The sequence below is a fragment of the Chiloscyllium punctatum genome, chromosome 37, assembly GCF_047496795.1.
Source record: "Chiloscyllium punctatum isolate Juve2018m chromosome 37, sChiPun1.3, whole genome shotgun sequence".
In the NCBI taxonomy this organism is placed as follows: domain Eukaryota; kingdom Metazoa; phylum Chordata; class Chondrichthyes; order Orectolobiformes; family Hemiscylliidae; genus Chiloscyllium; species Chiloscyllium punctatum.
The window spans coordinates 22,392,083-22,404,970 of NC_092775.1; the positions used below are offsets into that span (position 1 = coordinate 22,392,083).

At 40.9% G+C, this 12,888-nt stretch overlaps 1 protein-coding gene across 1 annotated transcript in view; it reads right to left on the minus strand.

Moving 5' to 3' along the window:
• Nucleotides 1–12,888, minus strand: part of LOC140462935 (proto-oncogene tyrosine-protein kinase Src-like) — a 174,905-nt gene that overhangs the window by 77,304 nt on the left and 84,713 nt on the right. Inside the window, exon 2 of the mRNA XM_072556443.1 lies at nt 9,706–9,975. Coding sequence (XP_072412544.1) covers nt 9,706–9,967 — 262 coding nt within the window. The 5' untranslated portion in view covers nt 9,968–9,975. The remainder of the gene's footprint in view (nt 1–9,705; nt 9,976–12,888) is intronic.

The following is a 12,888-nucleotide window of genomic DNA, read 5'->3' on the forward strand; positions in this document are numbered from 1 at the left end:
ACCCAAGGCTGGAATCAAATTCAAGACCCTGGCACTGTGAAGCAGCAATGCTAACCGTTGTGCCATCATGCCACCTTGGCTACGCTGGCTATACTTCAGAGGTCACAAGGTGCTTTGGGATATCCGGAGGTCATGAAAAGCCACATGTGAATGTCTGCCTTTCTGTCTAAGTGGCCACTGAATGACAACATGCACGTATAACAACTGTTGTGTGGTAAAGTGACTCAAGGCACATCACAGGAGTGTTATCAAACAAACACTGAGCTCCATAAAGAGCTATCATGACCAGAAAACCAAAAGAAAGATATAATGAGAGAAACTAGGGGAATGCAAAACATTCTGGTGGAGTGGAGTAACTGCCTATTGCAGAAGTGACTCAGTTCATGTTTCACTGACGTCAGATGAACATTCAGAAAGGAAGGCAAGCATTGACATCAAAGATCTTGAAATTATATGAAGTTATAAAAAAAAAGTGCTTTGCCCAGCAAAATTGCATTTCTGGCATTCAGTAATTGATGTTCAGCTTCGCTGTAACTGAAAAATGTTGGCTGTGAGGCATGGGATGAAAGGATTCAGGAAATGGAGGCACACTGCCTGAATTTGGGATAAATATTCCTGCAGGTAATGCCTGACGTTAAGACAGCTTTTCTGAAAATTACCACATCAGATTTATGCCCCTTGATTTTCAATCATTTTTCTTCGCCTGTTGTCACTGCCCTCATAATTACTTCCAATTCCTGAGTGTCTTTATTTCTGGTAAGTCGATTTTGTATGCAAGCTGTAAAGCCACATTAGTGTCTGAAACTTCAAACTGAAAGAAAAGATATAAAATCCCCAGCAAGAACAAGCTGTTCTAGACGCTGGAGCCTAATGTGAAATCACAGACATAACACTGCAACAGAGCCAGAGGGAGGAGAACAAAATCAATATGGAAGCTACTTGCCCGAATTGCTGATGATCTACTAACTCAATGACATGCTCAGCAGCTGCAAATTAATTCTCACTGCATCAAACCTTCAGTACCTGAATGTTCAGTGTGCTCTATCACAGATTAGCTCGATATCCTTCATGCAATCAACATCATTCATTTTAAAACTTTGTTCTGCAATTTATTTTTCTGCCTCGCATTGCTAAAATCATGTCAAGATGCTCCAGTTATGACCAACATGTGTTCAAGTGTCCTGTGAAGATGGCACGTGCAACTGCAATGTACACCTCATCCAAAAGACAGAATTGCAGAAAAGGTTAAAAATCATCTGCACATTCACCCAAAGCCAGCTTGTGCATGTATTTCTTTCACTCTTAAGCCTTTATGCTCAGTGGGTTAGTAGCAGGAATTAGAATATATCTGGATGGTAAGCAATGGTATTAACTAATTTTGGGACACCAATATTAAGAGCTTGGTGCGATGCTTTCTGAAGTATGTCTCAACAACGTGCTTCAACCCAACTCAAAGAAAATCCTCCATTACATGATTGCAGTAATTCCATTTTCTATACTAACTATCCTTTCCAATGTGAAAATTAAAGATTTAGGGACTTATGTATAGAATAACATCTAATCATGTCCTTATGATGTTCCAAAACAGTTTGCAATTCACAGATTACATTTGCAGTGCAATTATTATGTAAGCAGATGTATTAGCCCCTTTGCAAACAGCAAGATTTGATAAACAGCGAGAAAGTAAATGATCAGATAAGATGCTTTCTTTGGAGATGGTTAAGAAATGGTGAAGAAATGGGTACTGAGCTAAACATTGGGAAATGCTATGCTTTTTGTCCCCAAGTAACATTACTATTTATTTACATTCACTTTGAGCAAGTAAACAAAATCTGAGTCTTAGTTTCATCTTAAAGATAGCATTTCTGAGAATTCAGCAGACTCACAGAAGAATGTACTCGAGTCTACAGTAAGGCTTGAACTTTCTGACTATGATGTGAGGGAATTAGCAACTGAGCAAAGCTAACTAGTATGAAATCAGTGTTGATTTTCTCCTGTAAGTCATACTTACCAGAACTGTAAAGGAAAGAGCATTACAGCCCACAGATGATAGAACTTATTTAATAAGTTATGTTCAATAATTTCTAAAATAAAATCATACCAAAGCTACACACTAGACAGCAAACTTTTCCTACATATGAAGTAAGGTTGCCATTGATGGAGATTATGTGTGCTGTATATTGATCATTGTACAATTGTGTCATCGATCAAACAGACAAGCATCTTTTGAAATGTAAAATCAATTTGATGGGCACAACTCTACATCAGATCTTCATTTGTACAGGTCACATTAGAAAATAAGTGAAACAGAGGGAAATTACTTCTCAGTTTTCATTGCCTGTTATTTCCCAGTACGGCTCATCCAAGCTGCAGTGTTGACTCAGCTGAGCTTTTTCCTGCACATTCCAAATTCACTTGCTACCACAGGGCAAACTAAATGAGTCACAATTGCTTACACGCAGAGATCAGTTATCACAACCACTGACTCGCACTGAGTTTTGCATGGCTGATGGAGTCAGTAATATTAATTTGTACAGTGGCCAGTGGAACAAATGGAATGATAAATAGAAAAAAAATTAATGTGAGAAATTCACTAAGAATGACAAGTACCAAAGTAATATAGTTTAAAGTGGGGGCATGCTGTCTGATTAACAGGCATGGAGTAATATTGTCACTGTTCTAAGAGTGTTTCATGCTGACACTGGGTATAAAGTGGAGTTATAACTGTCATATAGTACAGGTAGATCTCAATATTGTACCAGCTCTCAGCACGGACTCAGATTTAAGACTATGGACAATAGATGCTTAAAGAATTTGAGTAAGAACCCTTTTTAACATAGCAAGTGGGAGTGACCTGGCTGTCATTGTCCACAAGAATGGTGAAAACAGAAACAATCAATGAATTATTACTAAAATTGGTCAAACATTTGAGGGAAACAAACTGGCAGAATTTTGGATTAGTATGGGGGAATAGGACAGATTTGGTCTCCCAACAGAGGGATGGTAAGGATTTGATTGGTTGATCTCCTACTGTACTGTAATAATGGTTATATCAATTGGTTAACAAATGATACAGACACTTTCTCTACTGGTAAAAAACAATTATTTGGAGATGCAGGTGTTGGACTGGGGTGTACAAAGTTAAAAATCACACAACATCAGGTTATAGTCCAACAGGTTTAATTGGAAACACTCGCTTTCGGAGCGCCGCTCCTTCATCAGGTGGTTGTGGAGGACACAGTTATAAGACACAGAATTTAAAGCAAAAGTTTACACTGTGACGTAACTGAAATTATACATTGAAAAATACCTTGATTGTTTATTGAGGCTTTCATCTGTTAGAATGACCATGATAGTTTCACTTCTTTCATATGTAAATTACAGAACTTTTTTTTTTAAATGTTACATTCTCAGGTTAACTGTAACAATTGGTGTCAGTTAGATAATATGTTGAAGGTGTTAGCCCCTTGTGTTCCCTGTCTGTGCCATAATGTTTAGACTAATTCTAATCTAAAAAGTGAGTTAACAGAGTCTTACATGGATTCATGCAGTTTTTGACTAAAGTACAATGTAACTCTGCAAGTACAAATTCACCCCACAAATGTATATGTGTATGTGTGCATGTGGGTTTTTGTGTGTGTGTGGTTTGTGTGTCTGGGGTGGGGGGGTTGTAAGTATGAGAGAGAGCTTATATGTGTGTGTCTGTATGTGTAGAGTGTCTAAGTCTGTGAGAGGGTGCATGTGAGAGTATGGGAGTGTGTGTGTGTGTGTGTCTGGGGTGGGAGGTTGTCAGTATTTGTGAGAGAGTGTATGTGTGTGTTTGTGAGTGTAAAGTGGTCTAAGTCTGTGAGAGGATGCATGTGAGAGTGTGGGAGTGTGTGTGTCTACAGGAGAGTGTGAGAGTGTCTGTGCGTGTCTGTGTATACGTGTGTCTGTGTGTATATAGGAGTGCCTGTGTGTGTTTGTATGTGTGTGTAAGAGTGCCTGTGTGTGTGTGTGTGTGTGTGTGTGTGTGTGTGTGTCTGTCTGTCTGTCTGTCTGGGGTGGGGGTTGTGAGTGTGAGAGAGAGTCTATATGTGTGTGTATGTGAGTGTAGAGTGTCTAAGTCTGTGAGGGGGTGCATGTATGAGTGTGGGAGTGTGCGTGTCTATAGGAGTGTGTGTGTATCTGGGATAGGGGGGTTGTGAGTGTCTGTGAGAGTGTGTGTGTGTGAGTGTAACGTGGTCTACGTCTGTGAGAGGATGCATGTGTGAGTGTGGGAGTGTGAGAGTCTGTAGGAGTGGGTGTGTGTGTCTGTGTATACGTGTGTCTGTGTGTGTATAGGAGTGCCTCTGTGTGTGTGTGTGTGTGTCTGTATATAGGAGTGTCTGTGTGTGTGTATTGTAGTCACCTGTAATGTGACATGACCCCAAGATCCCAGTTGAGGCCCTCCCTATGGGTACTGAACTTAGCTATCAGCCTCTGCTCGGCCACTTTTCACTGCTGCCTGTCCCAAAATCCGCCTTGGAGGATGGTCACCTGAAGGTCCAAAGTCGAATGTCCTGGACCGCTGGAGTGTTCCCCAACTGGGAGGGAACCCTCCTGTCTGTTGATTGTTGTGCGGTGCCCATTCATCCGTTGCCGTAGCCTTTGCGCGATTTCCCCAATGTACCATGTCTCCGGGCACCCTTGCCTGTAGTGTCTGTATATGTAGAGTGTCTATCTCATAGACAACATTGGCTGAGACACACGAGTACCTGCCACGTACAAGGTGGGAGGTGTCCCCACGTGTAATGGTGGTATCCATGTCCACACTCTGACACATCTTGCAGCGCCTACTGTGACAGGGTTGTACGGAGTTTTCCTGAAAGCCGGGCAGCTTGCTACGAACAATGATCTGTTTGAGGTTTGGTGGTTGTTTAAAGGTGAGCAGTGAAGGTGTGGGGAAGGTCTTGGTGAGGTGCTCATCCTCATTGATAATGTGTTGCAGGCCACAAAGAACATAACATAGTTTTTCAGCTCCTGGGAAGTACTGAACAATGAAGGGTACCCTGTCGGTTGCAGCATGTGTCTGTCTCCTGAGGAGGTCATTACAGTTCCTTGCTGTGGCATGTCGGAACTGGCGGTCGATGAGTTGGGCATCATACCCCATACTTATGAGGGATCCCTGAGTACTTCCAGATGCCCATCATGTTCCTCCTCATCTGAGCAGATCCAGTGTATGCATAGGGCTTGTCCATAGGGGATGGCTGTTTTAATATGTTTTGAGTGGAAGCTGGAGAAATGTAGCATTGTGAGGTTGTCTGTGGGTTTGCGGTAGAGTGTGGTGCTGAGGTGTCCATCCTTGACGGAGATGCATGTATCCAAGAATGAGACAGATAGTCGAGAGTACTCTGTGGTGAGTTTGATGGTGGGATGAAACGTGTTGATACCACTGTGTAGTTTTATCAGTGACTCCTTGCCGTGGGTCCAGAGGATCCAGAGGACCGCCAGTTCTGACGTGCCACAGCAAAGAACCGTAATGACGGACACGTGCTGCAACCGACAGGGTACCCTTCGTTGTTCAGTGCTTCCCAGGAGCTGAAAAACTGCGCCATGTTCTTCATGACCTGCAACACATTATCAATAAGGATGAGCACCTCACCAAGACCTTCCCCACACCGCCACTGCTCACCTTTAAACAACCACCAAACCTCAAACAGATCATTATTCGTAGCAAGCTGCCCAGCTCTCAGGACAACTCCATACAACCCTGTCACGGAAGGCGCTGCAAGACGTGTCAGAGTGTGGACATGGATACCACCATTACATGTGGGACACCTTCCACCATGTATGTGGCAGGTACTCATGTGACTCAGCCAACGTTGTCTATCTTATACGTAGCAGGCAAGGGTGCCCTGAGGCATGGTACATTGGGGAAACCGAGCAAAGGCTACAGCAACGGATGAATGGGCACCGCACAACAATCAACAGACAGGAGGGTTCCCTCCCAGTTGGGGAACACTTCAGCGGTCCAGGACATTGAACCTCGGACCTTCAGGTGACCATCCTCCAAGACGGACTTTGGGACAGGCAGCAGCAAAACGTAGCCGAGCAGAGGCTGATAGCCAAGTTCGGTACCCATAGGGAGGGCCTCAACTGGGACCTTGGGTTCATGTCACATTACAGGGATCACCATTGCACTATACACACACACAGGCATTCCTACACACACACACACACACACGCACACACACACACACAGGCACTCCTACACACACGTGCACACACACACGTATACATAGACACGCACACAGACACTCTCACACACTCCTACAGACACACTCACACATGCACCCTCTCACAGACTTACACACTCTACACTCATAAACACACACATCTACACTCTCTCTCACATTCACAACCCCCACCCCAGACAGACAGAGACATATACATATGCATTTGTGGGGTGAATTTGTACTTGTAGAGTTACATTGAACTTTGCTCAAAAACTGCATGAATCTATGTAAGACTCTGTTAACTCACTTTTTAGATTAGATTAGATTCTGGACAGTTTGTAAACAGGTCCTTCGGCCCAACCAGTCCACACTGGCCATCCGAAGAGTAACCACCCAGACCTGTTTCCCTCTGACTAATGCACCTAACACTATGAGCAATTTAGCATGGCCAATTCACCTGACCTGCACATCTTTGGACTGTGGGAGGAAACCGGAGCAACCGGAGGAAACCCACGCAGCCACGGGAGGATTGGAATCAGTCTAAACATTATGGCACAGACAGAGAACTCAGGGGGCTAACACCTTCAACATATTATCTGGCTGACACCAATTGTTACAGTTAACCTGAGAATGTAACTTTTTTAAAAAAGTTCTGTGATTTACATATGAAAGAAGTGAAACAATCATGGTCATTCTAACAGATGAAAGCCTCAACAAACAATCAAGGTATTTTTCAATGTATAATTTCAGTTACGTCACAGTGCTATAAATTCTGTGTCTTATAATTGTGTCCTCCACAACCACCAGATGAAGGAGAGGTGCTCCGAAAGCTAGTGCTCCCAATCAAACCTGTTGGATTATAACCAGGTGTTGTGTGATTTTTAATGTTAAAAAAAAGATTTTGATGGAGGTGAATAGCTCAGTTTCAGAAACCTGGTCAGCATGGACAAGTTGGGCCGAAGTACCTGTTTCCGTGCTGTATGACTCAATGATTCTATGTTTGGAAAATATACTTGTCAGTGAGCTAGTAACTAAAGGGTATTCGTTCATCACCAATGGATATTAAGAGTATTAACTTTTATGCCAAAAGTGCTTCAGATGTGGAATTTCCTGCCATAACGCTATTTTTATGAAATGGAGTTATTTTAAAAAGAAAAACTTGAACAAAGAAAGGAGGAGAAATGGAATACTGTGATAGTTTTTTGAGTTCTAATATAGATGTAATAAGCAGAATGGGCCTCCATTATTGGGCATTCGTCTCAAAATGCTGCATGCCAGGAACAATTCCTGGATGTGCCATTCACACGCGAGGGGTACCCTGGTTGTTGGAGCTTGCAACCTCACAGAGCGAAACAAAAACTTACATTGAAGCAGCACCTCGCATGATCTCATGAGGTTAAAAAAAAGAATTTGATAGCCATTAAAGTACTTTGAAGTGTCTTCATTATGGTAACACAGGAAACAGTAGCCAATTTGTGCACTGCAAGTTCAAACATAAGCAACAATGGGAAAAGTTGCTTTAAGGATATTGATTTGGATATTAGTATCAGCCAGGATAGCAGGCCTAAGTCTCATGGACTCCTTTGGAAAAAAGTGCCATGGCACCTTTTACATTTACCTCAGTCTTGGTTTAACATTTTGTCCAAAGGAAGGCACCTCCAATAGTGCAGCATTACCTCAGTATTTTATTACTTTTTTTTTAGCAGGACTTTAATGTGCAATCTTCTAACTCAGAATTCAGAGAACTTTGAATTGAACTGTGGCCAACCGCTTTTTCTGAGCTTCATTGGTCTTCTCCCTATTCAGAACAGATCACTTCATTGACAGTTGTGAGAATGACAACATTATAAATTACCTGAAAGCTCAGATCCTGTCAGCAACAGAGAGTGAGACAGAGAACATGACAAAGAGGAGCATAAACCAGGGGAGAAAGGATTGGTCAGAGCATAAAATCTTTGAAGGTGTGCATCTGTGGGGGAGGAATTGTGGGGGGAGAGAAAAAGACATAGGGAGAGAGAGAAATACAGAGAGAGAGAGACTGAAACACAAAATGTGGAATAGAGAGCAACATAAAATTGAGAGAAAGAATGTCACATTAGCCTATGATGAGCTCTTTCACATAATGGGTCTTATTCAGAGAATCCTATTCTTTGAAACTGTTATCTAAATTGCCCGTTGTTTTAGGTGCATTAGTCAGAGGGAAATGAGTCTGGGTGGGTTACTGTTCGGAGGGTCGGTGTGGACTTTGGGCCGAAGGGCCTGTTTCCACATTGTTGGGAATCTAACCTAATCTAAAAAAAGGATTGAGTTTCATATACCCCAAAATTAAAACATGGTAAGGTAAAGGAATCAGAAAACTGATTTCGGCCTGATTTTAGTTTTTGTAATTGCTGTCTATTGACAAAAAGTGACAAAACTTTACAAACGTTTCAATTAACAGCTACAATGAATAAGACTTTTGTTCAAACAATGGTATTTGCTTAATTTTTTGCAATGTATTCTATATTGTAGGAACATCACAGAGGCTCTTATACATTTGTAGTAACATTTGCAAACGTACGGAAAATGTCACATGCTGTAACAATGCCACATGGTTAAACTCCTAGAATTTATTAAACTAGAGTTGATAACTTTATATGCTTCTTTTTAAATGAATGGGTGCTGAGGCTCAGGTATTATTTTATCAAAATGTGCTCCTCCAATATTCCTTTCTTAACCAGGTATTCTTGGATCTTGTGTAAAGTATCTGCTCCATTTCCTAACATAATATGATCTGGAGTTCAGGCAGATAATAGCTAACTAGCTCATTAAGTCTGCTGTATATTACAATAGCTATGGCATCCTTATTAAATGCTAAGTATGACTCCAATCAATAGAAACCCACACCCCACCCTCCGTTTCCCATCGAAATGAACAACATCAATTCATTGGAACTCTCCTGAGCATAATCTATTTCGCATTTTCCAGCTTGTTCCACCATTTAGATAGATCATAGTTGATCTATATTTTAATTCCATCGACATGCCTTGGTTTCTTAACTCTTAATGCTCTAGTCTAATGTAAATCCATCAAACACAGTTTTAAAACTGTCAGCTGACAGTTTGGAGCAGAGTTCCCGATTTCCACTTCCCTTTCAATAACAGAGGACCTTCTGGTAACATCTTAAAGTCACTATTAAAGCAACCTTAATAAAGCTATTCATGGAAATACAAGCCTAATGTCTGTAGCAGTCCCCATAGGTTGGCTCTCTTAGCCCCAGTAACAGTCTGGTGAATGGCCTTCAGCATCAGCTTCAAGGTCAGTATGCCTTTCCCCAGTGAGACAAAATTACCTGCTACTTCACAGGATAAATATTTGATGTCAAGCACTCAGAACCATTGTTCGGGAAAGTTCCCAAATCTCAGCAATCAATATCTTGATGTTGTCAAATTAATTTAGGATGACTAATTAATCAAAACCTTTCTCCCTATCCCAGGACCATACCACAGCTCCAGTGCCCCGTACTAACCTGCTAGTTGGCCTGTTCGTTGTGATGGTGAAGATGCATTTGATGAAATGACCCCCCCAAATAGTGTTGATTCTGTAGTTCCTCCAAACGGTGTAACATTGGAGCTGTTCTTATCCAGACCTGAAGCTTTTGCAGGTGTTGACTGGGATTCTTGTGTTGGATCAGGTCCATAACGTAGATTCTGTGTGCTGGAGGAAATGCTATTGTCTCCAGCCTTTGGCTTCAGAGAAGGATCTTTCAGCTTGCTCTTACTACTCCCCATAATTAAACCTACAAAAAAGGGATTAAAATTACTAACAGCCAGAACACTCTTTAAGAATAATAAATCACATTTAGATACTTTTTCTTTCTCTCTGGTCAATTGGAAAACCCTTGTCATAATGATAGCTATGATTAAAAATGATTTTAAAAAATTATAGTAGCAGGAGAAACATTGTAAAAGTTTCCATAGCAAGCCATCAGCAAGATCATGATTCATTAGACTTACACATGGGTTATTTGAAGAAAATGAATTATTCAAATATTCATAAAGGAATTGATGACAGTACTGCTCAGGCTAACATTTATGCAGTGTCTTTTACATAGCAAAGGGAAACGTTAATTCACCGTAGTCCTACAGGATTGCACACTCATTAGAGAGAGAGAGAGAGAGAGAGACACTTATGGTGGTTTAATCTGAGGTCACCACATCTCAGGCAAGGGGCGAGGTTCAGAAGGAGAGACCTTTATGGTTACCTCATCTGGAGCAGGAACTTAACTCACAAAATTGGAGTCACTCTGCAACAGTTCGCAAAGGGTTATCAAACAAAATGTGACAATGATCCGTACAGGATATTTAACAACGGATAAGCTGAGTCAAATAGGTAGGTTTTAATATTTTTATACAATGTCAAGTCTACGTTAATTTTGAAGGTAAAATCCTGGGGTTAAGATGAGGTAAAAATGATACTTTGTAACCTAACTACAACATCACGTCACTCTTTATTTGCATTAGCCCAGCCCAGCATAGAAAGTGTAGCATGTACAGCAGTTCTCAGCCCAGAATTTACACAAGCCCAGAGAAAAATTACAAGCTGACGAAGAAGAATCTCGGAGGCCACAATGTTTGCTTCTTGTCACGGGAACTCATATCTCGAAACAGCTGGAGCGAAATTCAGAAAGGGCCATATTCTGATCTATGTTGGAACAAATCATTTGGATAGGAACAGGGATTCCATTCCTGATGAAGGGCTTTTGTCCGAAATGTTGATTTTCCTGCTCCTTGGATGCTGCCTGACCTGCTGTCCTTTTCCAGCATCACTCTAATCTAAACTCTGGTTTTTAGCATCTGCAGTCCGCACGTTTGCCTACAGGGAGGCAATCATATTGAGGGACCAAGAGCCTTGAGGAACTCATTTAATAAGCAGAACCTTGAGGGTAATGATCCCTAGATTTATTACCAAAATAGAGACAGACAGACAGATCAGTTGAGTTCTTTCTTGTTCATCCCTTGAGGCAAAAACAACCATGTTTATCAACTGCAGAATTATGGGCACCACAAACAATTTAGTTTGAGATGAGTTGCAGACTCAAAATTTCCTCTGCTTGCATTTGCTCTGTTCCGTAACATGCACTTGTTTTTAAAGAAATCCATACCATTTTTTACATGGTTGCGTTGGTGTAACAATCTTGGGCAAGCTTATCTCTAGTCTTGAAATCAATATAAAAACTCCGAAATGAAGCCTGGTAGTATTTCCTTTCACAGCCATGTCAGGTGAGTTAATACATGGCTAAAGGACCTGATGTTCAAAATAGAGAGGTTCTTGTTACGAACTACAGAAACCAACCCTAGGGCAGGAAGGAGCTAACCTCTCCAATGTGAAGAGTGAAGTACAACATTTTGGTAAATAAAATAAGGAAGTCACATGTTAGAAAATACAAACCCAAACAGGATGAAGGAGCAAAGCGGCCTCGGAATACAAAACATAGATCGTCCATAGGAGCAACATAGGTCAAAAAGGGTATTAAAATATAGCAAATCAAGTTCCCAGCTTTCTTTTTAAAGGGATAGAATTTTTAAACACAGGTCATTCTGCCATAACGCAAGTTTCGTCAATGTGAATTCGCTGTAATGCCAATGACGAATTGGGAACGTTGTTTCTAAAACACAAACTTTTAAAACATATATTGGTTGTAATGCGATTACATCACCAATACTTAAGTGCTGTTTCTAAAGCATGATTTTTCTATAACACGGGGTTGCACAAGAACACAGCCATCGTATTACAGAAGAACTCACTGTGGAGAAATTACACAAATACAAAAGCAAAATACTGGGGCAATAAATGTGCATCAAACTTGAATTAAACAATATGGGAAGCAACAAAGACAGAAATTGCTGGAAAAGTTCAGCAGATCTGGAAGTATCTGTGGAGACAAATCAGAGTTAAGGTTTCGAGTCAAATGATCCCTCCTCAGAACCTCTGACCTCAGACCTGCTGAGGTTTTCCAGCAATTTTTGTTTCTGTTTTTGTTTCTGGTTTACAGCATCCACAGTTTTTTTTTCAGTTTTCAATATGGCGAGTAACGAGCATAGTTCTGGTCATGACGTTTTTTTGGAAAAGGATTTAGAAGCACTTGAAAAGGTTCAGAAAAGACTAACAAGGAGAATAACCGAGCTATAAAGTTAGGCCCATTGAAATGGACCAAAAGGTCTGATTTACGTCTACATTGTAGATGCCATACAATTCTGTGCAATTGCTCATTTCGAACAAGATCGCTGCCCAGTGACTTCATGAAAAAACAGCTGAAGATTAGATATGCAATTTCCAACATAAAATTTCCAGATATTCCCATGTCTCACATGATAAAATAATGGAATTTGTTTTAATCAGTATACAATCGGTATTCATCAATGATCAATATTTGTAAAATTTTAGGGATTGAGAAATAACAACCATAACTACACTAATTCAAATCCCAAACTGCGCTGAAGTTTTAAAAACATTGATTTATTCAATAACCATAACAAACTCATTTAAAATGTTTTTCAGACTGGAGGCCTGTGACCAGTCGAGTGCCACAAGGATCGGTGCTGGGTCCTCTACTTTTTGTCATTTACATAAATGATTTGGATGCGAGCATAAGAGGTACAGTTAGTAAGTTTGCAGATGACACCAAAATTGGAGGTGTAGTGGACAGTGA